Here is a 26,626-nt window from a genome sequence, read left to right as displayed (position 1 = left end):
ATTGATTTTGACCGCCTATTCGTCATCAAGAAGCGAACCTTATTGTTTAATTCGAAAATTGTCGACGAAATTATATAGGTAGCGCTCTGTTCAGGGAAAGAACGTCCAAAATAAATAATAATAATAATAATAATACAAAAAATAGAAAATCAACACAACAATATTATACCTAATCATTCACATTTCTCTCAAGTGGCCATTCAATCTTCCGCAGAATGCACCCAAAGATGGTGCCGTCTTAATTTCCTCTGGGAGACCATTATACAAACGAACAACCTCATAGAACAAGGACTTCTGTAAAGAAGTTGTTCTCACTGTGCAGATATTGAAGTTTTTTGCTGACCTAATATTGTAGTCATAAAAATTTCCTCTTCTTTCTAAGAAATCTTTCAGATATCGTGGTACAAGATCATGCTCTATCTTGTAAATTAGGGTTAGATTTACCTTCTTGATATTTTTTTCCACAGGTAACCAGTTAAATTCATTATGCATGACTACTACAGGTGTTAGCTTACTACATCTTAGGATTATTCTCATGGATTTATTCTGTTGAACTTGAAGTCTACTTATATCTCCTTGTGCACATGATATCAGCAGTGCAGAACAATAATTAAAATGGGGCATAATGATTGTATTGAAGACCTGTCTCCTGGTCCACTCCGACAAAAAGGCAGAAATACGAGCAAAAAATGAATTCTTCTTCCCTAATTTCCTGCACATATAGTCAATGTGCAGAGAAAAACTCAACTGCGGATCCAATACAACACCCAGATATTTAATCTCTGAGACATAATCTATATATTCACTTCATCAATACATACTCTCAAATTTGATTCAGAAAATTTTTTACAATCTGATTTTGAACCTAAAACCATACATTTGGTTTTGAAAGTATTCAGTTTAAATATATTCTTACAGAGCCAGTCATAGAGTAAGTTCATTTCAAAATGAATTATTTCCGTCACCTCCAAAAAGTTCCTTTCTGCCACACATGGAATTGTATCATCAGCAAACAAATTAACAAATGACTTCTTCAACACTGTATTTAAATCATTGACATAAACTATAAAAAACAGAGGACCCAGAATGCTCCCCTGCGGTACACCTAACCTACTTTCAATTTTTCCTGAACAACTTCTCCATTTTTGTTCTGTTATATCTAAAACTCAAATAATCTTCAATCCAATTTAAAACCAATCCCTTAACATTAAATAAACTCAATTTTATTTATGAACATTCCTCGATCAACTGTCTCGAACGCTCTTTTCAAATCTACAAAGACAATATACAGTGATGTTCGAATACTTGAGGTAAAGAAAATTGAATTTAATTCGTAGAACCCAATCAAAAATCCTAAAATCGATTAATACAGCTTGTAAAAGGTTTAGCTGTAAACTCTACTTATTGATTTCGAATGTAAAGTTCGTTGCTTGCCCTACAAAATGATTTTATAAAACAAAGCAACGCAAATCAGATCGAAGCAGAGGTCAATGGGGTTTAGCCAAAATTGGAGCATAATTTACATATATTTTGGAATAGTCATTTCCTAGTAGATATACATATTTCAGGAGGATGCGTGACGAAATCTAAAAGGAGAACAATGGGATAAAAATAACCAAATTTTCTTGACATTTTTTTTAAGAAAAGGAAAGCACTGACGTGAAGTCAGTCCTTTCATTCGTGAATTGCACCCTCAGCACCAAAGGATTGTGTATCGGTATATGTGGTGCCAAGGGTACCATTGAAGCATGAATGATGAGCGCTCAGAAGCTCCTGAATCAACAGTGCTTGCCTCATACTTTCTCGATTTGTTTTAAATTTTCTTTGGTTGATATTGTTATTTTATTTTATATGTCTATAGATATATGATGATTCATAGGATTCTCAAAAAGATACAATAGAGATGCAGGTGCAGGTACCATGATACCATTGCGCAGGCACACAACTTAGAGAATAAGAAAAGGAAGAAGAAATTCATAGTGTACAATATGATTTTATGTTTGTAACCTATGTATAAAACTGGGAAAATCAGAGTTCAGGAATTAAGTTACGAGGTGATGACCAGTTGAGTTAGGGGAGTATTCAAGTATGTTTCCAAGTGCTGTACCACAATAAAGTTCTCATCTGTCGTCCATCAGTGTTTTAATATTTCCCACGAAAACACGATACCGCAAAGATATGTAAATGCAAAATCTCAGCTCGGCTGGATCTGTTTCCATAGAAATCAATTTTTTTTCCAATATTTTTCTTAAATTTTTCATGACTGTCAAAATATAGGTAGTCATCTTGAAATTTTGCATGAAACTTGAAATAGTAATTTACGTAACAAGTCCGGAAAATAGGGTTTTTTTGGACGAATAGAATTTGGAAGTCTGTGAGTCCAAAAAAACCATTTTCGGGCGTGTTGCGTACAATATTTTTTCGGCAAACATGTAAAATAACACAACCGCTGCTGCTTTCCATAATTTATTGCGATTGCGATCAAAAAACATGCAAATTTTTGACAACTAATTTCATATGAACTGTCAGCCGTTATCTCGGTTGCTATGGATTCTATGATTCTTTTCCGGCCTAGTCCGGGAAGTACGTACTTTCCGGACTAGGCCGGGAAATGCTACTTTCTCAGAGAAAAAGCGTCCGGGAAGTGAGCACTTCCCGGACGGTTGCCGAAAAAAGTTATTTGTTATTAAATATCAGCACTCAAAATGTGAACTACGTCGGTTTTGTGGTCACGGAAATAGTGAGTCATTTTTTTTCTATATGATTCGTATTATTCTGGCTTAGATGCATCCTAGTTCTGGCTATGCAGCCACATTGAATTCCGAACGAAGATTGAAATTGTCATTTCAAATCGGCAGTTTTGATATGAATACGAAAATAAAAAATCATCGTTTCCATTCCACTTCTACTAAGGCCATGTAGGATTTTCTTACTAGATCTTTTTCATTCAGGAGTAATTGTATTTGAGGACAGACGGAATCGAATTTGAGGACTTGAAGTCAAACAGATTCAAATTTTCTCAAAAAATTGATATTTAATACTTATTTTTGCTGTGAAGCAAAGAGTCTCCCAGTTTACATTTTTCGAGATGGTCACATAATTTTATTTTAAATTTAATTTCTAGTTTCAAAAGAAATCATGATTTGATCATGCTTACTTCTAATTAATATTTTAGGCAACGTGTTTTTTTTTTTTTTTATACGCATCTCTCGGGAAAGGACTGAGCTTATAACGCCCTTTCAAGCGCCCCGAGATGAATTTAGAGTTACAACACTCAGTAAATGATGAGGGTTTAAGAATGAAGACAACCAGAGATACTCCATATCCCTGAACAAAACTCGCGACTTATAAACAGAAAACTGCTTCACCCTCAATCGGCATTATATATTTATGTTTCACAATATTGAATAAAGAGGGCGCTGTAAAAGTTTATCTACAGAATTCTTTTTAATTGTTTGAGATTCCTATAAGAATGGCGAATTGAATTAAAAATCTGTAACAAAGCCGAAAATAAGAATTCTGTCAGATTCATGAATGATGCTAGTAACGACATGCGCATATAATTACAACAAAACAGGGAATTGTGTTGGTGATACAAGTAGACCAATCAACGAAATCCAACGAATATTCAATGAGAGCATCGTAATATGGAAGATTTTGAGAGTGTTTTCGAAATTTTTAAATGTTCTATCACTAGTGATTCCATGTTATAACGTTTGCTCGTTTGGTGAAAATACGGCGAATTTCGTAGTTTTTGTGCAGGTGAGTTGTCATGTTTATGCATTGTTTTCATTCGCGAAATCGATATTTGGTGTGTTCGGAACATGTGGATTGTATGATTTTTACGAAAATTATTTTCTTTTCGCATGACGTCTATGTTTTTGTTGATATTCGAGATTATCATCATTCGCCCAATTGTTGTGAAGCGGTAGGATAAATTTGTTCATATATGAAATAACTTGCAAATTTCTTTTATTCACTCTGTTATTACCTGTCGATGAATCATCGTGATTCCCAATGTTTACAATGAATTTATTTTTCCAGATTAACCTAAGCTATCATAATGGCAACAACCAACGGGAACGGTAAGTAACTATTCTTCTTATTGATAATATTATGAAACTGTCAGTGATAGAAGTTATCCATTCTCAATTTCTTCAAATGCGTTCAAATTTCCATTCGTAAAAAATATTTGAATTAAAATATTTCTCAAGTGTATAGAATGTAAAATATTCGTGCAGCAGGTAGCATATAACATAAAGAAGAAAGAATGAATTCCTCCCTGGGGCATTTGTTACTTTGACAGGAGATAAGGGTGGTAGCTCCTTTGAAAAATACTTCTATTCAAGAAATACAATACAAGCAGGCTGGTTCTTTTGTTGTTTCCGCTTCATATTCTACAGACAACAATAATTCTAAGGTTGATCCTTCCAATTGAATTCATGAGAAGAACAATCAAAAGTAATCCAAGTTCAAGGCAATACTGAGTTTAAATTGGTTGTCCTAATTTCTTATGGTATAACTTCTCTGAATTCGTTTTGACACTACACTACAAGAATCAATAAGTTTCCTTTAGGATCTTTTATTCCGAATCTGTCATTTTTTTATTCCTAGTTCAAATGAATTATTTCAATGATATTGAGGTTTTTTTTTAATAAAAAGCAAAACTAATAGTTACTCTGATAATTTCTTCCTGATACTGTCAAGACCAGAAGTAATTGAGAATCATCAAGGAATATTTCTCAAGAACTAGAATAATTATAGGTATTATAGTATTCAGCATTGAATCATTATTTCTATGAAATTTGGTAAAATAACCTGTTGCTATACTTGCCGTATTGATCTACCAACTCGAAATCCGACGATTGTTTAGTTAGATTGTTCGTAACGTAAATTTTGAAACTGTGAAGAAGGATTGGCTTTATTTTTGGAAAAGATAAATCAAAGGAAGGAAATTTTGTTTTTTCTATTATTAAGCTGTAATGAAAACGGAAAATATGAAACGGTCAATTGGTTTTTACTTGACCGATTAACGCTTAATTTTTTGTCGTTGCCAAATCGTTTCCAGTTGCCAACTGATCTAATAATTCTACCGAATATAAATTAAAATACTGGATAGACACAATTTCAAACATAGTAGTTGTTTGTTACTTTGTGGTAGATAATACATTTTTTCAATCAGTGAGTGATTAAGGTCAACTATTTTATCTAGATGAAACAGATTAGAAGTTGTCTGAACTTCAAAATTTGCGTTTTGAAATGAGTATAATAAAAATTTTTTTGCCGATGGTGTGGCACAATGCTTCCTACTCCTTGGCTGTTGTCAAATAATTTGATTAGAAAACTAATTTCCTGAAAACTATACCACATGAAACGAATATTTTAAATTAATAAATCTTGTGAAATTCGCAATATTAAAGAATGTTTGTGTAAAAAAAGTAAGGTGTAAGATGAAAAACTGTGTTTTTGAAGTATTATTCAATATCTACTTCACCTTTGACGAAAACATGGAGGACCTCATAATAAGATAAAAATAGAGGTGTAAAAATATTATCATAAACAACTAGGTATGATTGGATGAGTGATTATTTCAATCGGCAGTGTTCATCACATACGAAAGTGATTTATTTTTAATTGACCCTACGTGATTTTTTCGAATCATTATACGGAGTAGATATTTATATTTAGTTGATGCGTTTTAAATTGGAAATTATCGTTTATAGGGCTACTTAATAGCATAAAATAATGAAATTAAAAATTTGTATGATAACACATAATATGATATTATATTTGATATTTTTGGGCGGTCTTTCCCCTAGAAGATCGCTCTCATTTTGTCACTATGGTATTCTGTGGTGTCGGCGGTTCAGTCCACCCGTGAATATAAGGGGTAGTAAAAAGAAATCCATTATCATTGCATGAAAAACAAGGGCATGAATCCCATAGTTAGAATGATCCGATTTAGGTCAAACTGTTCGATAGCTTGTTTCCATTTTGAAGGTATTATCATTATGTCTCTCTCATAGAAGCTTTCGTCCCTGTTGGCAAAAAATTGAGACAGTCGATTTTCACAAGCCTCTGTTGAAGCAGTTGAAGTTTTCACCAGCAAAAATGTTCGCCATAGACTGGAACAAATGGTAATCACTTGGTGCCAAGTCCGTCTTATAAGGTGGATGCATAAGAACCTCCCAACCAAGCTCCCGGAGTGTGTATGGCCTGGCGTTGTCCTGATGGAACACATTTCCTCTATTATCTGGCTGCTTTTGGGCGATTGCTTCCTTCAGACGGTCCAATTGTTGACAGTACAGTTCCGAGTTAACAGTGTGCCGTACGAGAGCAGCTCATAGTAGATGATACGCTCTATTAGTGATGACGTCATACACCGCCATTTTAGTTCTCCTGTCAGTGTTCGGAATACAAACAATCAAATTGTCATTCAAAATAGTACGTTGTCGTTACAGAAATTGGCTTATTTTGATAAATAAGATTATTTAAGGACCGATTTTACTATTAATTGATAGACAGAAGGCACGAGATTAATGCCAGTAAGTTCAACTAATAAACACGGCTTTTTACAAAATCTGGGGAATGATACAGGATTAAAACTCATTGGTATTAACCTCCTTCCTTCTGTCTATCAATTAATACTGACATCGTTCCTCAAATACTCTTATTTATGAAAATAAGCCAATTCCTTCAACGACACCGTACTAATTTGAATGACAATTTATTTGTTTGGATTCCGAACCCTGACAGGAGAACCAAAAATGGCGATGTGTGACGTCACACTAATAGAGCGTATTCCCTGTCAATCCTACCAAACACACAGCAAAACCTTCTTGGGCGGCAATCCTAAATTGGCTCCCATTTCTGCCGGCTCACCGCGTTTCGACCACGTCCGTTTTCGCTTGACGTTGTCGTAAGTAACCACTTTTCATCACCAGTAACCAACCGCTCCAAAAATTGCTCGATTTTGTTGCATTCAGCTGCGATTCGCAGATAGAAATTGGGTCCATTGGATTTTTTGCATCAACTCGTATGGTACCCATACATCGAGCTTCTTCTTGGGACCAGCTTCCAAACTTTTTTTTGTGCAATCTTTAGCTCTTGGTCAATCGAAAGAGTGCTTACAATACGGTGGGACTCGACATTGTTCATAATTTTATCGACAATTGGCCTTCCAATGTGTGGTGCATCTTTGACATCGAAATTGCCGGAACGGAATAGACGAAACTAAAGTTGCGCGTTACAGTATCAAGACCATAAACACTATTTACATTTCCATCCTCCTACCTGGCATTTTCGCATTATCGAAGAAAAACTGTAAAATATAGTATATTTTCTATTTGCTGGTGTCCATCTTTGAAGCGCTTTCGAACTAAAAAGAGTCAACTAATCATAAAATTGTCAGGGAAGTTTTTGTAGTACCAAATCTGGAACCCGATCGGACTTATGCAACGTGAGATACAGATAACTGAAGAAATCTTGTGGAGAAATAATGGATTTCTTTTTACTATACCTAATAAGAAAACTGTCGAACGAAACAACCTAGAAACTTGAAATTTTTAGGCTAGATTCGGATCCCGAATCCCTTGGTTAAATTCGTTGAAGGCATACTACGACTAGGGGTTTCCTAAATGAGGCAATTCGAAATATTAACTTCGTTATAAACCCAAAACTAAGGGATTTGATCGAGTTGATATTTGACAATCAAGTGTAAAAAAAAAACAGTTTCAAATCTCATACAAAATTCTATGTTGATAACAACACCACAACCAGAGAAAATTTGAGAGGTATACATATATCCCACAATTTGGAGTTGCCGTTAGAGAATGGCTTGATGATAGGTTATTATACGCTACGTTGGATTGGCCGGTAATGACTGGTTTTTTCACATAAGAATAACTAAATTTATTCGCTTGTGAAAAAACCTACCCCAAGGGAGATATGACATAATCAATAAAGACATGGTCAATGGAATTAGACTAGTGGTTTGGCCACCTAGGTCACGGGATTTAAATTCTCTGGTCAATAGAAGGAAGAGATCATTGGATTTTAAGAATTGCGATTTGTGATAACATGCGGAAAAATCTAAATGGAGTTAAATGGATTAAAATTAACGAAACAGATGTATCGTATACATTTCGAGCAATTTGTCCAAGTTTACTCTCAATATTTGTAGTTGAATTCTTCTTTTTCCTCACAAATTCATGATGGAATAGAAATTGATGTTTAGTTTCATGAAAATCAGTGGCGTAAAAATTTTTCCATAAAAATTTCCCGTCACGTACTGGTACAGACTTCACTGTTTGGTCAAAAAATAGTTTCCAATTCAAAACTTGCTATCACGCTGGCAATTAGGGCTTGAAAATTAGTAAATTTGATTCTTTCTAGTCATTTCTCGAACATAGTTCATCGAGTAAATTCATATTATATCTTGATTCTTTATGGTGTCCTCGATTTTCGGCCCTTCAAACTGAATCAGCCTGTATGGGTATTCGGTTCCAACGGCGCATAAATGAATAAGCGCTTGAAATATTACATATGATTTATTGTAAGGGAATCCGAGTAAACGATTGTATGATTGTTTGATTTGTGGATGAAGGAAAATACGATAATGATTTTGTTTGATAGAGAGAACACAAACACTGAATATAACTTTGATTGTTATAATAGTTATAATACTTAAAATGATGCATACTTGGTTAATTCTTGAATGAATACTGAATTATTGAAAGTTCTCTCTAGATATGAGAGAATAGTGCGAGTAATCATAGAGTAGAATCACAGGAGTTCTTCTTCGTCCTCTGTGAGCCTTAACACCGAGTGTTGCCATATTTGAAATTTTAAGAATGACTAATAGAACATGATAAACCCGTGTCTCAATTCTAATTACAATAATGCTTTGCGATATTTGAATTTCGAGCAATAAGTTGACCCGTATCGTGAACTTGTTGAAACAGCAAAAATGAAGGTTTTAAATTTTCATAATCAGGGGGTCTCGTGAACGATACTATCGATGACACCCACCGTTTTTATAACGTAATCAAGCGGTGAACCCGCTCGACTGGTACGGTGAAAAGACAACTAGGCATTATTCTTCCCTGGTCGGCATACCTAACGACCTTGACACTGAGATGCCTCAATTTTAAATCAATTCCACCGAACGTCACGAGTTCATACCTTTAGTTAGTTAGGTGATAATCGATACTACTTGCACATGGTGTTCCAAATTTGTAGGTTTTGCGGAGTTCTTGGTTATGTGACCTGATATAAGGTTTATGTAAAATTGTAATTTTTGTATTGACTAGTGGGTAGGTACTACGACCAATTTTAGAAGTCATTTGAATGTATGTAAATTTAAGTCTCTGAAAAAGCCCCAATATTGGGCGAAACATCAGGTCAATAAAAATAGAAACAACAAAGACTTCTATAATTGGCCCGAGTACCTATTAGTCAATACAATAATGATATATTATGGTTTTGGCTACACCGTGATTTACTTTTTGATTGAACCAAGAATACGGGATTCATTCACCATTTCATATGGAATGAATTTTCACAATTGAAGATCGAATCAAAAGAATGAAAATTTTGTGATTCTTTTCCATGAAGAAGAAATCTTTCCTACAAGATTTATTTGTATAAAAAATTCGATTCAAAGGCCATAGCTATATGTAATTTGTTAGTTGTAATCTGATCCAATCGTTCAATTTCAAAGACCAATAATCAAGACATACAATTAAAATATATAGGTACATTAGGAAAGGCATCAACACAACACATAAACATTTAAAATATTTATTGGTTCAATGTAACTTTATCACAAAATAATTTAAAAGTATACACACACGTCATATCCATAAATACTAGTTACTTATGTGAGTTGCCCAACCTATTTTTATGAATAAGTAAAAGAATCATAAACTAAAGGCGATAAAATGACGTGAAAACAAAAAAGGATCACCTCAATTAAATTTTTATCGTTCCGTTCATGCGAATATTTTATGATCTTTAGTTTTTAAAAACCAGTTAATTGACCATATCCCTACGTTTTTTAATAACCGTAGTAATAGAATTTTTAAGAATCAAAATGAGGAAAGTCAGGGGCTTTAAGACCACATAACCAATTCGAAAATTACAGACATTGTGAATTTCAAAATAAAATTTTTACGATAATTTTAATAGATTTTGAATGATCCGAGAAACGACCTATTTTTTATTATACATGGTGTCTTAAAAGAAAGTGTTTATATGTTTAGCTTACTGTGTGAACGTAAAGATTCGGAGGGACAACATGGATTTGTCAATCGGTAGCCTAGATTTTGGGTGGTCTCTATTGGGGCTTTTTTTGGAGCAAATCGCGCATTGTGTTAGCGGATTTTAGAAAAATGGTAATTCTGCGACAAGCATTCCTCTCATTCGGAAATGATTGGGCAGACCGGTTCAACACTAGATTGACTAAATAAACCAAAACCTGGGCGCCCAATGTTATTGAGAACGGAAGAAAACGTGGAACGGGTTGATCGTCTGTTCGTGAAGATCCCGACCTCTCCATTCGGAAATGTGCAAGTCCCTTGAATCTGCATAGATCATCGCCACACCTCATAATGAGCCAGTATCCCTATAAAACTCGTCCAATGTGTCCACGAATTCGAGGAATTATTTTCAAGAAATTAATTCCCAATTCTTTCATTAATATATTACTTCTTTGATCGGTTTTCTATACAAAGACTTACTTTTGATAAATCTTCTATATGAAATCCAACTCCGATCGCTCAGATCTCCTATAGAGTTCTGAGAAATAAAAAAAAAAAAAATTAATAAATTTCACACATCTCGGGATTTCTGGTAACAAGCCACTATTATAGGCATTATTTCCGAAAATTGTGAATGAGTGAAACGCCACTTTGACATTTAAAACAAAATTGATGTATTTAGAATATCATAGAAAAATGTTTCAATCAGATGTCAGTTAAACAACTAAAGAAAAATAAATTAAGTGAAAAACATCTCTATTGAAACAAAGGACTACCACATTTTCTGGAGACCATATAATTCATAATTTTGTCTAATTTTTCAACAGTGAAATTTATTCAATAATTACGAGCGTTAAAAAGTTCCTGACGCATCAACAATGCTCTATGGAATTTTAAATGAACAATTCCTGCACATTCCTTCATAGAATGACTAAAGGATACTCAAATAACTTCCTATCACTTACGGGAGTTTTATCGTTTATTTAATACTTCTGTGCGTTCCTTAGATGTTTCGATCATCTAACCTGCCAGTTAAATCAAAGTTGATTATATAACTGGAGGAATTGGCTATCAGAGACTGCAGCACGACATATTGTCTCTTGCATTCTTGCTCAGCATTAATGGTCCATTAGACTAATTAGCGTTCACCTTGATAGGTCCTTGCCCTCTTTAGTGAACGTAAAAATAACACTAACAAATTTCAAATTGTTCCATTCAATAAATACAATCCTATTCTTGGCCACCCGAAGAATTCGTCGCTAGAGTAAGTACCTGCCTTCAATCATGACTACGTGCGAAAAAATTGGCCTAGATCTCGTGATCTCTGGCTCGAGTCCAGGGAGGCTCGACTCGGATACCGAACTTTGGATCGACTTTTTATTATTGTACTTTTCGACGGGTTAAAAAAGTTCGTTTGGACGTTAGAAGTTCAGTAGTCAAATTAGGCGTCTGATGAACGTCTAGTTAACTCGACGTGATTTACCAGGACGTTATATGTCTGCTTTTCGCGTCGGCCATGACTAAGGACGAGCAGAGACCGTTGATCCAATATTTCATGGGTAAGTTCCTGATTTTGTCGATCAAAAAAATATATATATATATTTTTTTTGTAATTATGAAGGGGCCATCCATAGACACAGTAAATTGAATATTCAGATAAGATGTTCGATCAAGGCTATCAGATATTAGAATTAAAACAACCGATTAGACCTTTATCATTTCCTGGTGTAAAATAATTGTTTTATCCTGGATAAAATAGGAGGCGCCATCTTTTGAGTGTCTACTGATCTACTAGTACGATATTTCAGCTTTTTAAAATGAATAGAAAACTATGGCAAAATGACTTTCTGATATATTTGATTTATTATAATTCCATGCTTTCCCAGTGATTTTGGTTTATTATTTTAGATCATAAATAAAATCGTTCGAGGAAAAAATTAAATCTCCTCTGAAATTATCGAAGCATTATCGAAGTCTGTTCCTCCACCGTCCAGGGCCTTCCTCGAAATCTTTAAGACCTATTTGATACAAAAAAAATCTGTTGTTATATATATACAATACCGCATTCATCATCCTAGCTAGGCTTCATCAATTTTGAAAATCAATGAACCGAATATTGAAAATTCGTATCTAAAAAAATTGACTAGGCAGAGTCATAAAATTTCAAACGTGTAGTATCATGATAGTGCTTAATAATACAGTATTTCTTACCGCCAAGTTTTAGTTTCGGAGTTAGGAATTTTTCATTAGTCCTCTTCGAATATATCAGCGGTATGACCTTGTATTTTTCTAGATTCAGCTCAGGTGAAAATATACAGGATTGTAAAATTTCCAAAAAAAATTAATTTTTCCTTTGTAGCTTTCATATAATTGATTGTTCAGAATGAAGACATATTCTTCAACTATTTTTTTTATATTTCTAATAGTTCGCAAGTTATGGCTATATATGAATACATGAGACTGTACCAAATTAGCATAAAGAACACAATTAGAGATCATCCAAAGTCACTATTGGAATGCTCAATTATTTCTGAAAATAAAATTATTTATCATCGTGTCTTACAGTATTTTTGAGATATTCAAGGTTGAATGATAAAAAAATCGGTGAAAAATGACAAATTACACCTTAGTTGTGGATCCACCCCTGAACAAGAAAATGCCTAGTAAACAGTTAAGATCAATCTGTCGCGCTGTTTTTTATAATCTAAGCCATAGATACTTTACACAGACAAAGTAAATCTAGATTCTAAATCAGATCAATTCATATTAAATTATTTCTTGAAATACTCCTACTAATATAAACAATAAAATTCAAAATTTTCTCTCGCTGTTCTTACTGAACATTGATGTATTCATCATTATTTTACTTTGAGGCAAACTCAAAAATAGTGGCTCACTTACTGGATTATAAAGTGTTTTTTGGGCAAGTTTGAGTTTCTTATATGCAAAATGTAATCCAAATAAATAAAATAATTCATAGAACTTTTATATTCAATCATAGATTCCTCTCATTAAATAAAACTTAATGAGAGGAATCTATGACTAAATTAAATGTACAACTTCAAGATTCACCCTGTATATTATTCATTGTTTGACGGTAAACTTTATATACCGTACAATAAATTTATTACACCGGCAATAGTTTCTTGCATATTTATATCAAAATTTAGTCAGTTAGGAATTCTGGTGATGATTAAGTGTGAACTAAGGTGAAATAAATCCATTTCGATATCTTTTTTTCATTACATCATTTTGATGTTTCGCTTGAATGAAAATAAATAATTCATAAATGGTACAACAATATTGATCAAATATTGGTAGTGTCTTTTGGGCAAGTTTGAGTTTCTAATATGCAAAATGAAATCTACTTATCCAAATAAATAAAATAATTTTTTATATTCACATGATTGAGTCCTGTGTTGTCTCGGTGGTGTAAACATCGGTGATCGAACGGTGGTGTAACGGTGATCGAACATCGAAAAGACAGAAGAGCATTAAACCATTGTGAAACAAATATATACTTATATGTAAGATATTACCTGAGCCGAATCTAAAAAAATGGTACATTCATGGAAAAAGGAGTTTTATTTAATGAGAGGAATCTATGATTAAATTTAATGTACAACTTCAAGATTCACCCTGTATATTATTCATCGTTTGACGGTAATATTACGAGTCATACGAAATGAGATATACTGCTATACCTACCTACATTGGGAAATAATTCGTTGTAAAAAAATTTGCAGTGTTTGACAAATATGATTGATTAGCTTGCACTAACAACACCTATATTCTTTACATCTTGGAGTACTATATGAAATTTCAAAAGGGTTACATTTTTTTCTCACTATTTATTTGAGCTATTCGTTATTTTACTATACATTTCACTTGTATGTTTTATACTATCAAATAGTGAAAAAACTCTCACCTCTCATTCATGTTGGCAAAAGCAACAGGATGAATTTTCAGTAGCAAAATTTTGACGAATGTAATGATTTAGTAATTAATCCTTATGAATAAAGTAATTTTCATTTTTAAATGAATAAAGTGTTTTGATTATGTGAAATAGTAGGTATCGTTTGAGTAAATTTTCCAGCTAAAAATTTTCCTGTCCTGCAGTATTATGTACGAATAAATCTTCCTACATGTCTAATCGAGATTTCGAGGTTGGAAATCAACCGAATCTTCAAACTTAATACTGTACAATAATATTTATCGCACCGGCAATAGTTTCTTGCATATTTATAACGAAATTTGGTTTTTTAGGGATTCTGGTGATGAATAAATGTGAACTGAGGTCAAATAATTCCATTTCGTTACCTTTTTTTTTCATTATATCATTTAAATGTTTCGCTTGAATAAAAATAAATAATTCATAAATGGTACAACAATATTGGTTGTACTGATTGTTAATTTATAGATAACCCATATTTTAGGGACTCGTTTGTATGAATGTGATTCTGGTTAATTGAATTGGCTGAATTTATTCATTTCGAACACTTCATTTCACTGAAACGTATTGTAAAGCTTATTTATCTGCCAGATAATGCTAATTGCCGCTAATTCCCGTTTACTGAGCAGGATTAACTTATTTTTGGAGTGAAAATCAATGCGCATCCTGGTCCAATAAAATCATCAATAAAATTCAGTAGGTGAGGGCTCAAAATTTCTGTCACAAAAATGAAAAAATATTGCCTGTTCTTCTAGATACTGACCAATAACAACGTTGTCCTTGTAGGATAAAACTAACACATTATTATACAGGGTGGTCCAGATTTTAGTTCAATAACTTTGGCATCAGATAGAACAACTTTTTTCATGAAAAAATTATATCCTAATCCTAGATATCTAACATGTATCTTTTTGGAAATACAAGCTGGTAAAGTGTGAAAAAGTAATCAGTTTTTTATTTATAACTCTAGTATTCATTGTTTTAATTTTTAGGTATTGAAGTCTAGGTAATGTAATGTTTCAAATTAGACGAGCGTCTTCTGCCAAAATTATCCATTAGACATAGTGAAAATCTACGCCAATGTCTTTTTTTCGAGGAACTTATTTTATTTCAGAAATGGAATAATTTTCTCGAAATTCAATCAATAGAAAAAGGATCATCGCATCCCTGTATCTACGCCACTGGATAATTTTGGCAGGAAATTATCACCGAATTGGAAACATTACATTATTTTTTCAATAACTAAAAATTAAAACAATGAATGTAATAATACTAGAGTTATAAGTAAAACACTGAAATTTTTTTCAAACTTCAACACCTTGTATCACGAAAACTAAGCCTGTAGGATATACAGGGTGATTCACCGCGATGTTTATATAACCTTTTTCAATGAAAAAGGGTCTTCTATCTGACTCCAAAGTTATTGAACTAAAATCTGGAACATCCTGTATATGTGAATTTAAGCAATGAATAAATTTGATTTTCATTTGGCATTATTGAATTTGGTTTCATTCTTTTCAGTTATAAGCCAAAGTTGAAAATTTCCCACTGTTTTCAGAATTAACGTTCTGGGATGTACCCACAAATGAAAAAATCTGTCTGTCCGCCATCCAAAGCTTTTCTCGGAAATTATTGGCATGAAATTTGGAAAATCAGTAAAACTATATTTTTAACCGCCGACTTGGGTGACTATCTGAAGTTCACTGACTACAGAAATTTATATAAATTACATTCAAGAAAATACAAGTTTGTATTATAATTTCGAAACTACTTGCAATGAAAAAAATTATTCGCACTGCAAAAAAAGCCAAAAAAAAAGAATGTTTTTGTTTCATGTTGATAGCACCAGTAATAAAGAAGTTTTGAGAACTTGTTATTCACGTCATTTTCCAATTTTCTCTTATATCTTGGTAAAGGTTGAATTTATTTGGTTGCGATTTTCACCAAATTATTTCTCTCAAAAATCGAACCCGAAAATGAGTCATTCATTTTTTTTTTAGCTCAAAGGATTCTGAGATCCCTTCCCTAGACAATGAATTTGGGACAACGGATATACATCAAACTATCAGCGAAAATAAAATTTTCTTGAATGAAACTAAACCAATATGATAGGGTTTCTAATATGAAAAGATGGGTCTGCAATATACAGGGTGTTCCTAAATTGAACGTACAAACGAAGAGGGGAGATTCCTTAAGTGAGTTTAAGAAAAAAAAGTCCCATAAACATGGGGTCGCAAACGTTTCGTTTTCGAGATACAGAGTGTTGAAGTTTGAATTTTTTTCAAGTTTTTTTCTCATAGTATCTACACTTCACAAGATATTCAACTGAAATTTGGCATAGATATTACATTTGAGAGTTCTCACCACGTGACATGGCAATTTCGATAGAAAATCTACAGGGTGATATTTTTTCTGGAACACTGCCACCTGTTCTTCTGCAGAACTTTTTTATGGTGAGAAACTGTTAATTTGAAAAAATGTAAAAAGAAGCTTTGTTCTTATACAAAACTTTTCGGTCTCTTGTAGTTTTGTCGTATCTACCAACGATTTCGAGAAAAAAAAATTTTGAACGATTCTCTCGAAATTCTCGTAACTACGATAGGAAGGCCAGTTTGTAATCTGTTTTGAATGAATTCAGTGCCAGTTTTGACACATCAAATTATTGAACGTTTTTTCAAAAAGTGAAGGTGATTACATTTGTGGCTATTTATTTTTTTGAATGTAGTTAGACTACTATTTTCATTACGATTTTTATGACTGTCACAACAATAGTATTTATATCACAACAATAGTATTATAAATTTTTTGTGTTGATTATACGAGTTTATCGAATCTTTATGAATGATCGCTACAGATCAGGAAAATTTCCATAAAAACTGACACTGAATTCATTCACCACAGCTTACAAAGTAGCCTTCCCATCATAATTTAGATTTTCACGAGGATTTCCAGAGAATCGTTCGAAATTTTTTTTCACGAAATCGTTGGTAGATACGACAAAACTACAAGAGACCAAAAAGTTTAGTATAAGAACAAAGCTTCTTTTTACATTTTTTCAAATTAACAGTTTCTCACCATAAAAAAGTTCTGCAGAAGAACAGGTGGCAGTGTTCCAGAAAAAATATCACCCTGTAGATCTTCTATCGAAATTGCCATGTCACGTGGTGAGAACAATCAAATGTAATATCTATGCCAAATTTCAGTTGAATATCTTGTAAAGTGTAGATACTATGAGAAAAAAAACTTGAAAAAAATTCAAACTTCAACACTCTGTATCTCGAAAACGAAACGTTTGCGACCCCATGTTTATGGGACTTTTTTTTCTTAAATTCACTTAAGGAATCTCCCCTCTTCGTTTGTACGTTCAATTTAGGAACACCCTGTATAGGCATGTCTCATCTATTATTTCAGATGAGCAAGTTGAATTTCGTTAATATCATGTCGCATATTTGAACATTAATGAAGAAGGTTGAATAATTTCCATTTTATATTTGTTTCCTTGAAGCCACATGCCAAACGATCATAAATATTGGTAGCTTGACTCTGTCATTGCCCCATTATTCGTACACGGCATTGGGATTTCGTGAACAATAAAACATTATTAACCTTATTATGCTGCATAAATTGCTTTTCATTCGTTCGATCTGAATGCAAAAATCAACCTGCTATTGGACAAAATAAAAATGTTAGCTCATCGTCCTGAATCAATTCGTAATTTGATTGAGCCAGTTCACGATTTTAGCAAGTCTGAAAACAATCTAGGCCTTACTAGTTCTGTTCCAATTTGATTCGGAAACTTGTATAAATAACAGATATATTGATTTATATTTCTCATTACATACGTCAAAATTAATGAAGGGGACTTTCGTCCAGACCATTTTGGAAATCTATTGTTGAGCTATTTGTACGGTATTTGCTGAAAAAATATTTGTTTTTTTACCACATCGATTCCTCTTGACTAGGAGCAAAAAATTTGAAGGCTCAAAAATGAAAAAAAAAGATCAAAAAATAGCGACAAAATTTTAAAATGTGTCTCATTTATTGCATCATCCTAGCTTTCGGTCATCATTTTGACCATCTTCAGGTAGAACAATTCGAGATGTTGAGGAGTTAATAGTTGAAAATTCTTCAAGGAATTAATTATTAATATATTATTAATATTATTATATCATATTATATATTATTAATAATCAATTCCTTTAAGCATTTTTACGGTTAACTCCTCAACATCTCGAATTGTTCTCCCTGAAGATGGTCAAAATGATGACACAATAAACGATGATACAATGATGATACAATAAATGAGATATATCTTTTAAAATGTGTTTGATAACGATCATATAAAATACAATACTTTTCACCACCAATTCCTTCTAAATAAATTCGGATTTATTGTATCTTGTTGATGGTTGGAATTAGTGAATGCCAAGCAGTCCCACAGGGTCGATTTCTCGAATATCTGAGATATTGCATGAAATAAAAGGAAATAATATACCATTGCATAAAATTTAAATTTTTTTTTCAAATGATTGACCTTCCGATATATTCCAAGAAATGTCTAACCTTCTCTTAATTCATTCAGTTTAACTTTTGGAAAGTGTAGAATACAAAAAATTCATTGAAAATTTTCACAAGAATGGATTGCTATAGGTATCCCATCTCGAGAATTGAGCGTTGTGAAGTATTCGAAGAATAAAATTTTATCTCCTTTATATTTAGGAATTGGGGAGGATCAATTAGTTATAGCAATTTTATTTTATTTTATTTTTATTTTGAAAATAATACATCCAATTACAGGTGTACATAATTAAACTATCTTATAAAATTATACAATAATTATACAATCAAAACAAAAAGAAACAAATCATGATAAGCCTACTACAAAAAAAAATAAAAATAGTGCACTGAACAATAAGTGCCTAAATTGGTATAAAGACAAGAAAAATATATCCACACTCTGAAGATTATTATAACTCCTGCACATTGACGTAAGTGGACAATAAAAATGATGCTGAGTATTAGGTACCGGGTTTTTCACCATAATTTGACCCCCCCCCTTCAACTTTGTTACTGAAAGAGGTACAAAAAAATGTTTTCCACAAAAGTTTCACAAAATCGATTAGTCTTTTTTAAAATGATTTCACAAAACGAAATATATACAGAGTGGGACACATATTGATTGCAACTTCATTTTTTCAAATGGAACACCCTCTATATTATTCTATATTTGACTCTTTTTCCCCTGATTTCGAATATATAACATATGTTTGGCCTATCTCTCTTATTCTGAGTACCAAATTTTAAGAACCACTTGGCAAGCTAAGTAATCAGTTTTCAATTGGAAGGCTGTGATAATACAAAATGCCTTTTTTTGAGTTATCTCGTAAGCAAGGATATGTAACATTCGTTTGTCATATTCATATTCATCGAATATTCACTACACAAAAGCGGAAAAATTTGAAATATTTATGTGAAGAACAATAAAAATAAGAAAGCTACAAGGAGAAAATATATGGAGTGGCATCCAAATCATCCAGTTCCATTCTATAGTGAAAAACGTATGTCATATCGTTGCTAACTCAAAAAAGGGAATTTTGAGTTATCGCACCCTTCCACTTGAAAACTGATTACCTAGCTTACCAGGTGGTTGTTAAAATTTGAAACTTTATGGTTCTCACAATAAAAGAGTTAGACCAAACATATGTTATATATTCGAAGTCAGGGGAGAAAGAGCTAGTCCAATATAGAAAAATATACAGGGTGTTCCGTTTGAAAAAATTAAGTTGCAATCAATATATTGCCCACTCTGTATATATTTCGTTTTGTGAAATCATTTTAAAAAAGACTAGTCGATTTTGTGAAACTTTTGTAGAAAACATTTTTTTGTACGCCTTTTAGTAACAAAGTTGAAGGGGGGGGTCAAATTATAGTGAAAAACCCGGTACATCAATATGAAAAGTTAAATGTGATCTGGATGTAAAACGAGGAACATTCAAATATATTGACGAAAGAACAATTGTCGAATCGATCCGTCCGTGAATTATCTTATAAAGGAAGACCAAATCATTAATTTCGCGGACCTTTCTGAGCGAAATGAAATTAAACTCATCCAAAAGAGAGTCGTAACTATATCCTCTATCGGGATAAAAACCATGTTTTCTCTGAAAACCGAATTTGAGAAACCAATTGATTTTTGTAGTGAAAAATTTCCGGAAAAAACCTCTGGACGGATTTTTTTATTCGATTTTTGGAATCTACACATTGCAAAATGTTAATTGTAAAAAATTTAGCGTTTAATTTTTTTGTCCTTGAACCATAATTTAAAATTTACATTTCTGGGAACAAAAATTTTCACTCGTAAAGATTATTTTGTTTTTTGCGAAAGTGTGCTAGAATAATGCGGATTATCTTGCGTATGAAGAATTTTGGATTTTTCTTCAACGCTAACAATGTGATAGGTATGAAAATTCCAATTTCCATCAACCTCCAATTCTCATCAATTCCTTCCTTTCCACTTGGGGACGTGGAGAACGTCATTTGTCTGCGAAGAAGCCGTCCAAGAGAAAGTTGCGCAACTTTCCTAATCCGTATGAAAATTGATGCAGAAAATTCAATTAAAGTCATTTCCAGTCACTCACGAAACTGTGCCTAGGTCTGACAATTAGGTAAATATTGGTTATGTTTCAATTTCCTATTATGATTTCGTATCTTCCGAGCTCATAAAGTTGGAAATAATCCCTTTTATTAAAACTTCAGAAAATTCGTTAATTATATACAAACTTTAAGGGTCTTGCAAATATCGATTAAATTTTTTTACTTTACTCTATTCGTTCCTTTGAAAACCAATCTGCGTAAACACTGTGGTCTGTCAGCTTCCGATTTAAAAAAAAATTGTGTTTAATCTTTCTTCTATAAAAACCACATATACAGGGTGTTTCCTAAACATGCGGCAAAAATTCAGGGGGTTGTTCCTTGGACTATTCTAAGAATATTTTGTCCTTTGATGATTTTTGAAAAACCTATTTGTTTCGAAGATATAGGGGAAACAAAATTTCAGATAATAACATTTTATTATGAAAAATTACATGAAAATTCAACTCAACCTACAAAAACTGTTGAAAATGACCACCTCTAGCCAGCATACAAGCATCCAATCTTCTCCTCATTGACTGCCGAACCCTTTCAAAAACACCAGGATCATTTCTTATTAAGTTACACCCAGCAATGATCCGATTTCGCAAGTCTTCCACATTTTCTACTGGAGTGGTATAAACTAATGATTTTAGATGGCCCCATAGTCAAAAAACTGGCCGTTTTTAGTAATTGGAATGTTGTTAAACAAATTTAAAAATAAATTGTACCTACTTAGTGAACACAGTGCGGTACGCATTTTAATTTAAACTATTATTAATTTTAAAAATATAAAAAATGTTGTTCGCCCTGTATCTTCGAAACAAAGAGGTTTTTCAAAAATCATCCAAGGACAAAACATGCTTAAAATAGTCCAAGGAACAACCCCCTGAATTTTTGCCGCATGTTTAGGAAACACCCTGTATATGTATATAGTTCCGAATGATCTTGAAACTTTTGCAGAATGATCCAATATTTAATGAAAAAAAGACAAACATTGACTTGAAGTCAGAACTGGTGTATGTGAACTTCAAGAGCCCAAATGACGGATGTATTAAGACCAGGGATTTCTCCCTTTTTTCGACATTCCCGTTTTCTATGGCGCCATTAACACGGAATTCAATAAAGCATGAAATTATTATTTTATATTTACTTGCAGAATGTCAACCGAGTAGTGTCTGTCGTCGCTAAAATATTAGGGTTTTTTTATAATTAATTTTATAAAATATTGAGTATTTATTTTTCCGATAATTTTGTTTATTTTTCCGTGATTCTGGTTACATAAAATTTTTGTACGAAGTTTCCAATTTTTGTTTTACATTTAAATGCAATTTTTATCTCGATTGGATATGTGGTGTAATTATGAGGAAAACAAAATTTCGCCAATATATATTTTCGGAACCTCTTGTCATATTCTGTTCATTAACGAACTCAATTATGGCATTCGAAATCCGAAACTACCCTGAAAATTTTAAGGTTATGTGTATTTCTGTTTGAATGTTATCGTATTCCCGCGGGCGGATAGAATCAACTTCGTCAACATTTAGTCGAATTTTATCTTTTGAATCTTTTTTAAATGATGTTTGGTAATGTTGCCAATTGCGTCTGCAATATGACAGACAATGACTGTAATTCGTAAGATGACAAAGTGGCAAGCACGGAATGATATCTTTTCACGTAATATTTTGAAATAGCTGATAATTCACTGGAGATTCCATGAAAAACATCAAAAATGAATTGATAAAGATTATTATTGAAACCTTTAGTTAATATCAGGATATTACAATGGATTTTCTTCAAATATTCAACACGGAGTTAATCGAAAACATTACAAATCTTTTAAGATATTTGAGGGTAATTTAGAATATCATAACTCATGAACTGATTATGTTGAATAACTTTTTGAACTTGGAAAAATTGTAGTTAATTGAGATTGTTTTCATCAAAAGCCTAAACTAGAAAATAATATACCTTAAAATTCTGTAGCAAATACATATATTTATTTGACATGTCTTTTACTAACTGAAAATTGAATTCGCCGAAACTTGAAAAATTCTCAAATAATTCTAATAATAATATTTAGAAATTTACTCATATTATTTATCGTCTCAAAACAACATATTTGTTGAATAGTTTTAAAATTCAAATTCAATAACCAGTTTTATCTTCACATTTGTGATCAGAAGAAAATAATGAGTATTTATATAATGAAACAAAAATCTACTCGATATCTGTAGTTCCCCATATAATTGGTTTATTTTAACATTTGCTTTTACTGAAATTGGAGGTATCTTCCTCTTTGACTTGGAGGTTATAACTTGCGATAAATTGCCATTTTACAAAGAACACTCAAACTGCAATTGAAACTGATTGTTTTTTTTTCAAGCAGATTTTTAATGATAACAATTCACGAAAGATCTTCCTAATCATTATCAATTCGACAAAAAAGGTTACATTGTCATCGTACGTTGTGTTTTACGTCATCTAATCTCTGTATCCTTCATTAAATATTTCCTGTTGGTCTGCGAATATCAATCTTTCGGTAATGCATAGGCGTAGAGGGGACAATAAAGAAAGCCTCGAATTTCAATCAAAATTTTATTCTTATAATTTATTTCAGTCCACTTCCAAATGGCTCTTCTGATGTGATGAAATTTTCCAGTATTGTACAACGTTTTACAAATTTAAACTGTATTAAAAAAAATGGGAAAAACACCTAGTTGTAGTTTTCGAGTGATCGTTCATTAGTCTGCCTATTGCTCCCTTAGAGACCATAGAACAGTAAATAGGAGCATATAAGGTTAGTTCATCCACATGAAGGTTTTGATGATGAAATTCAGCAAGAACATTCAAGTCATTATTTTAAAAATACAAACTAAATCCCAACCAAGTAGGTACCCAAGAAATATTGAGTAATTTTTTTTCGATACTTTAACTCAAACGCTCCTAACGGTTATTCGACATCAACATTTTATCTTAATGGAATACGTACTTACAAAATTATCAGGAAAAAACAACAGATTTGGTTCATTCAATTTTTTGAGTGAATATATCGATATGTAGATTTTTTTAAAAGAAGTTCATAATTTCAAAAAGCAAACAATAACTCAAATTTAGTTGAGTTGGTGAGATTTGCAAAATAATATAAAAAAAATCAAAATTCCTATTTATCTATTTTCTGTCAAATTTGTGCTTCAGAAATCAGTTCTGCTAACCCACATTTATCAATGCAAAAATCAATAAACGATATTTATGGAACTATTTCATTAATTCCAATGAAAATTTAGTGTATTAGAGAAAATAATGTATAATACTCGTACAGAAGGCTCTTTCTACCACTCGTTAATTTTTAATTTTGTACTCGTGGAAGAATATCAATGCTTTCTGGACTTAAATTATAAATAAAAAAAATTGAAAATATGGGCAACGTAGCTAAAGTATCTAGCATCTTTTGCGCTCTATACTGGAAACAATCGCTCAGAAATATCAAACTCTTTTTCTGTATATTTCAATTCTTGAGATCCGGTTACCCTTTGGCAAATATTTCTAGTTTTCACAAACATAAAATTTACTTCCTGTTGATACCATTTATCTTGAGCACAATTTTTATTTGCAGCAATAAATACCAAATATGCGGTTGCTATTATTAGAACAGGTGTGCCAGGTATAAGTCCTAGTGAAATCGAGGTTTTGGGATAAGGGTGTAACAACCTAAAATAAACGAACATAACTGCGTAATGCAATATCCAAAGCTACCCTGAAAATATCAAGTTTCTAGGTCTTTATCTCCGAGATTTCTTGTGTTTATTGTGATATAAAATCTAAATTAAAAAATAATTCGTAATCAATGAGTTGAACTTTATAGACCATTCCCTGCTCAAAATTCAGACATCGTAACGAAATTATTTAGAGCTATATTGTCACATAAAACTGTCATTATAGTAGACAACAATATCTTTCTTATCGGGGTATTTTACATGAATTTTATAACGTACCTATAATAATGATCTATTCGAAACACGTTGTTATGACATTATGATTCAATGTTATCATATATTAAATTTTCTCCATGATATATCGCTTGACCAATATGTTACTACGTCTATGGATTGATGTACAATGTTTGTGGTATTTTCGTCGCAATAAATAACTTTTGAAACCTTATTCATACAGATCAGGACTATTTCTGTACTCCCAATCGCTTTTTGTCTGAATGTGACCGGCTTGTACAAAAATACTTAATTAATGAGCTTCTTGATCCAACAATTCAAAGTTATGACAATTCGTTTTTATTTTATTCTGTCGCCTACGAGAAAGCGAAAATAACGGAGACGGAAATTTTTCCCTAAATTTTTGCCAGAAATTGTTGAACTGTGTGGTTGTTTGACATTCCTGAACTAGTCTAAACAAAAACTAGGTAGGATTGTTTATTGCACTCTGGTGGTTTTGTCGCTGAAATTTATTTCTGAATTCCCATGATTTTGGACCGTCTTGACTCCTGATTCCTGTATTAAAGAAGTTTTTTACTGCCGTTTCATGGAAATATTGCCATTTTATTAAATAATGCAATCTACGGCGGAAGAGAACCACCGATTTTTATTAGGAGACAGTTGTCAATTTAGCAACAACAGAGAGTAATAAAAATAGATAGAGGGACTATACGCAATTTTTCATGTCCCCAACATAGTTAGATTACGTTGTCCGATTGTGATTATAAAAAATCCACAATTTTACTATATCATTATGAATGTATATTATATTGAATGAAATATATTTATTTGAGTGATTCCCGATTAAATATGCAAATTTGAATATTTGGAATCCGATATTTTTCCTAATTGTCGAATATATAATAAGCAGAATATTTATTATTTTCTGTATCTACCTGCTGAAATCCAAGGTTTGGCAACTTTTGCTCTCCAAGTGCCATCCGTTGTTACGGTGTTTCACGTCGTTTGGCGCGCTTGAAGTTTGTTTCCTGAATTTCTGATATATTTAGGTATTCGTCTCAATATATTTTGAGTTGATATGAAATGTTGATAATTCACTTTGGAACTTAAGAAGTGCGTATAGTCCGGGAGCCAGTAACAGTAACATGACCAAGTTCCTCTCAAACGGTAATTAGTAGAATGCATCAGGTAATGGTAATAAAAAGCCTCGTGAACGTCAGCTGCGACTCTGCTGGGGGGGGGAGAGCGGCGGCAGCCCCCCAAATACGAAGAAAAAAAAATAAATTCTGTCATTTCCTCCCAACTGAAAATTTGTCAAATTGTAGTTAACCCAATATCTGGACGAAAAAATTCAATCAGCTGGCTATAGCATGGTGGATTATACGTGAGCTGGTGCCTCAAACATGAAAAAAAAAATATTTTCAATGACAGCTCTGACAGCGACTCTGATAATGAATCAGAAAGTGCCACACTCGCGAAAAAAGGACTTTCTCCACATGTTGCACAATAATATTTAGTTATTGTACTTCCACTCTCTGATTCAGTATCAGAGTCGCTGTCAGAGCTGTCATTGAAAATATTATTTTTTTTTTTCATGTTTTAGGCACCAGCTGACGTATAATCGACCATGCTATAGCCAGCTGTTTGTAATTTTTCGTCAAGATATTGGGTTAGCTACAATTTGACAAATTTTCAGTTGGGAGGAAATGACTGAATTTATTTTTTTTTCTTCGTGTTTGGGGGGCTGCCGCCGCTGTCCCCCCAACCGAGTCGTAGCTGACGTTCACGAGGCTTTTTATAACTATTATCTGATGCATCTCACCAAGTATCTCTCG

The 26,626-nt window shown here is 32.6% G+C and overlaps 1 protein-coding gene across 2 annotated transcripts in view; it reads left to right on the top strand.

The window, feature by feature from the left end:
• The first annotated feature begins 3,570 nt into the window (after positions 1 to 3,570).
• The window catches only part of LOC123675887 (influenza virus NS1A-binding protein homolog A-like), a 49,600-nt gene continuing 26,544 nt past the window's right edge, over positions 3,571 to 26,626 (top strand). Inside the window, exons 1-2 of one of the 2 annotated variants that reach the window (XM_045611470.1) lie at positions 3,571 to 3,762; positions 4,045 to 4,085. In XM_045611470.1, coding sequence (XP_045467426.1) covers positions 4,064 to 4,085 — 22 coding nt within the window. In that variant the 5' untranslated portion in view covers positions 3,571 to 3,762; positions 4,045 to 4,063. Of the gene's footprint in view, positions 3,763 to 4,044; positions 4,086 to 11,675; positions 11,819 to 26,626 lie in introns of those variants that run through there. The other variant, XM_045611455.1, reaches the window with a different exon arrangement.

This window comes from Harmonia axyridis, chromosome 1 (assembly GCF_914767665.1).
Source record: "Harmonia axyridis chromosome 1, icHarAxyr1.1, whole genome shotgun sequence".
In the NCBI taxonomy this organism is placed as follows: domain Eukaryota; kingdom Metazoa; phylum Arthropoda; class Insecta; order Coleoptera; family Coccinellidae; genus Harmonia; species Harmonia axyridis.
This window is presented reverse-complemented; position numbering and strand designations above follow the sequence as displayed.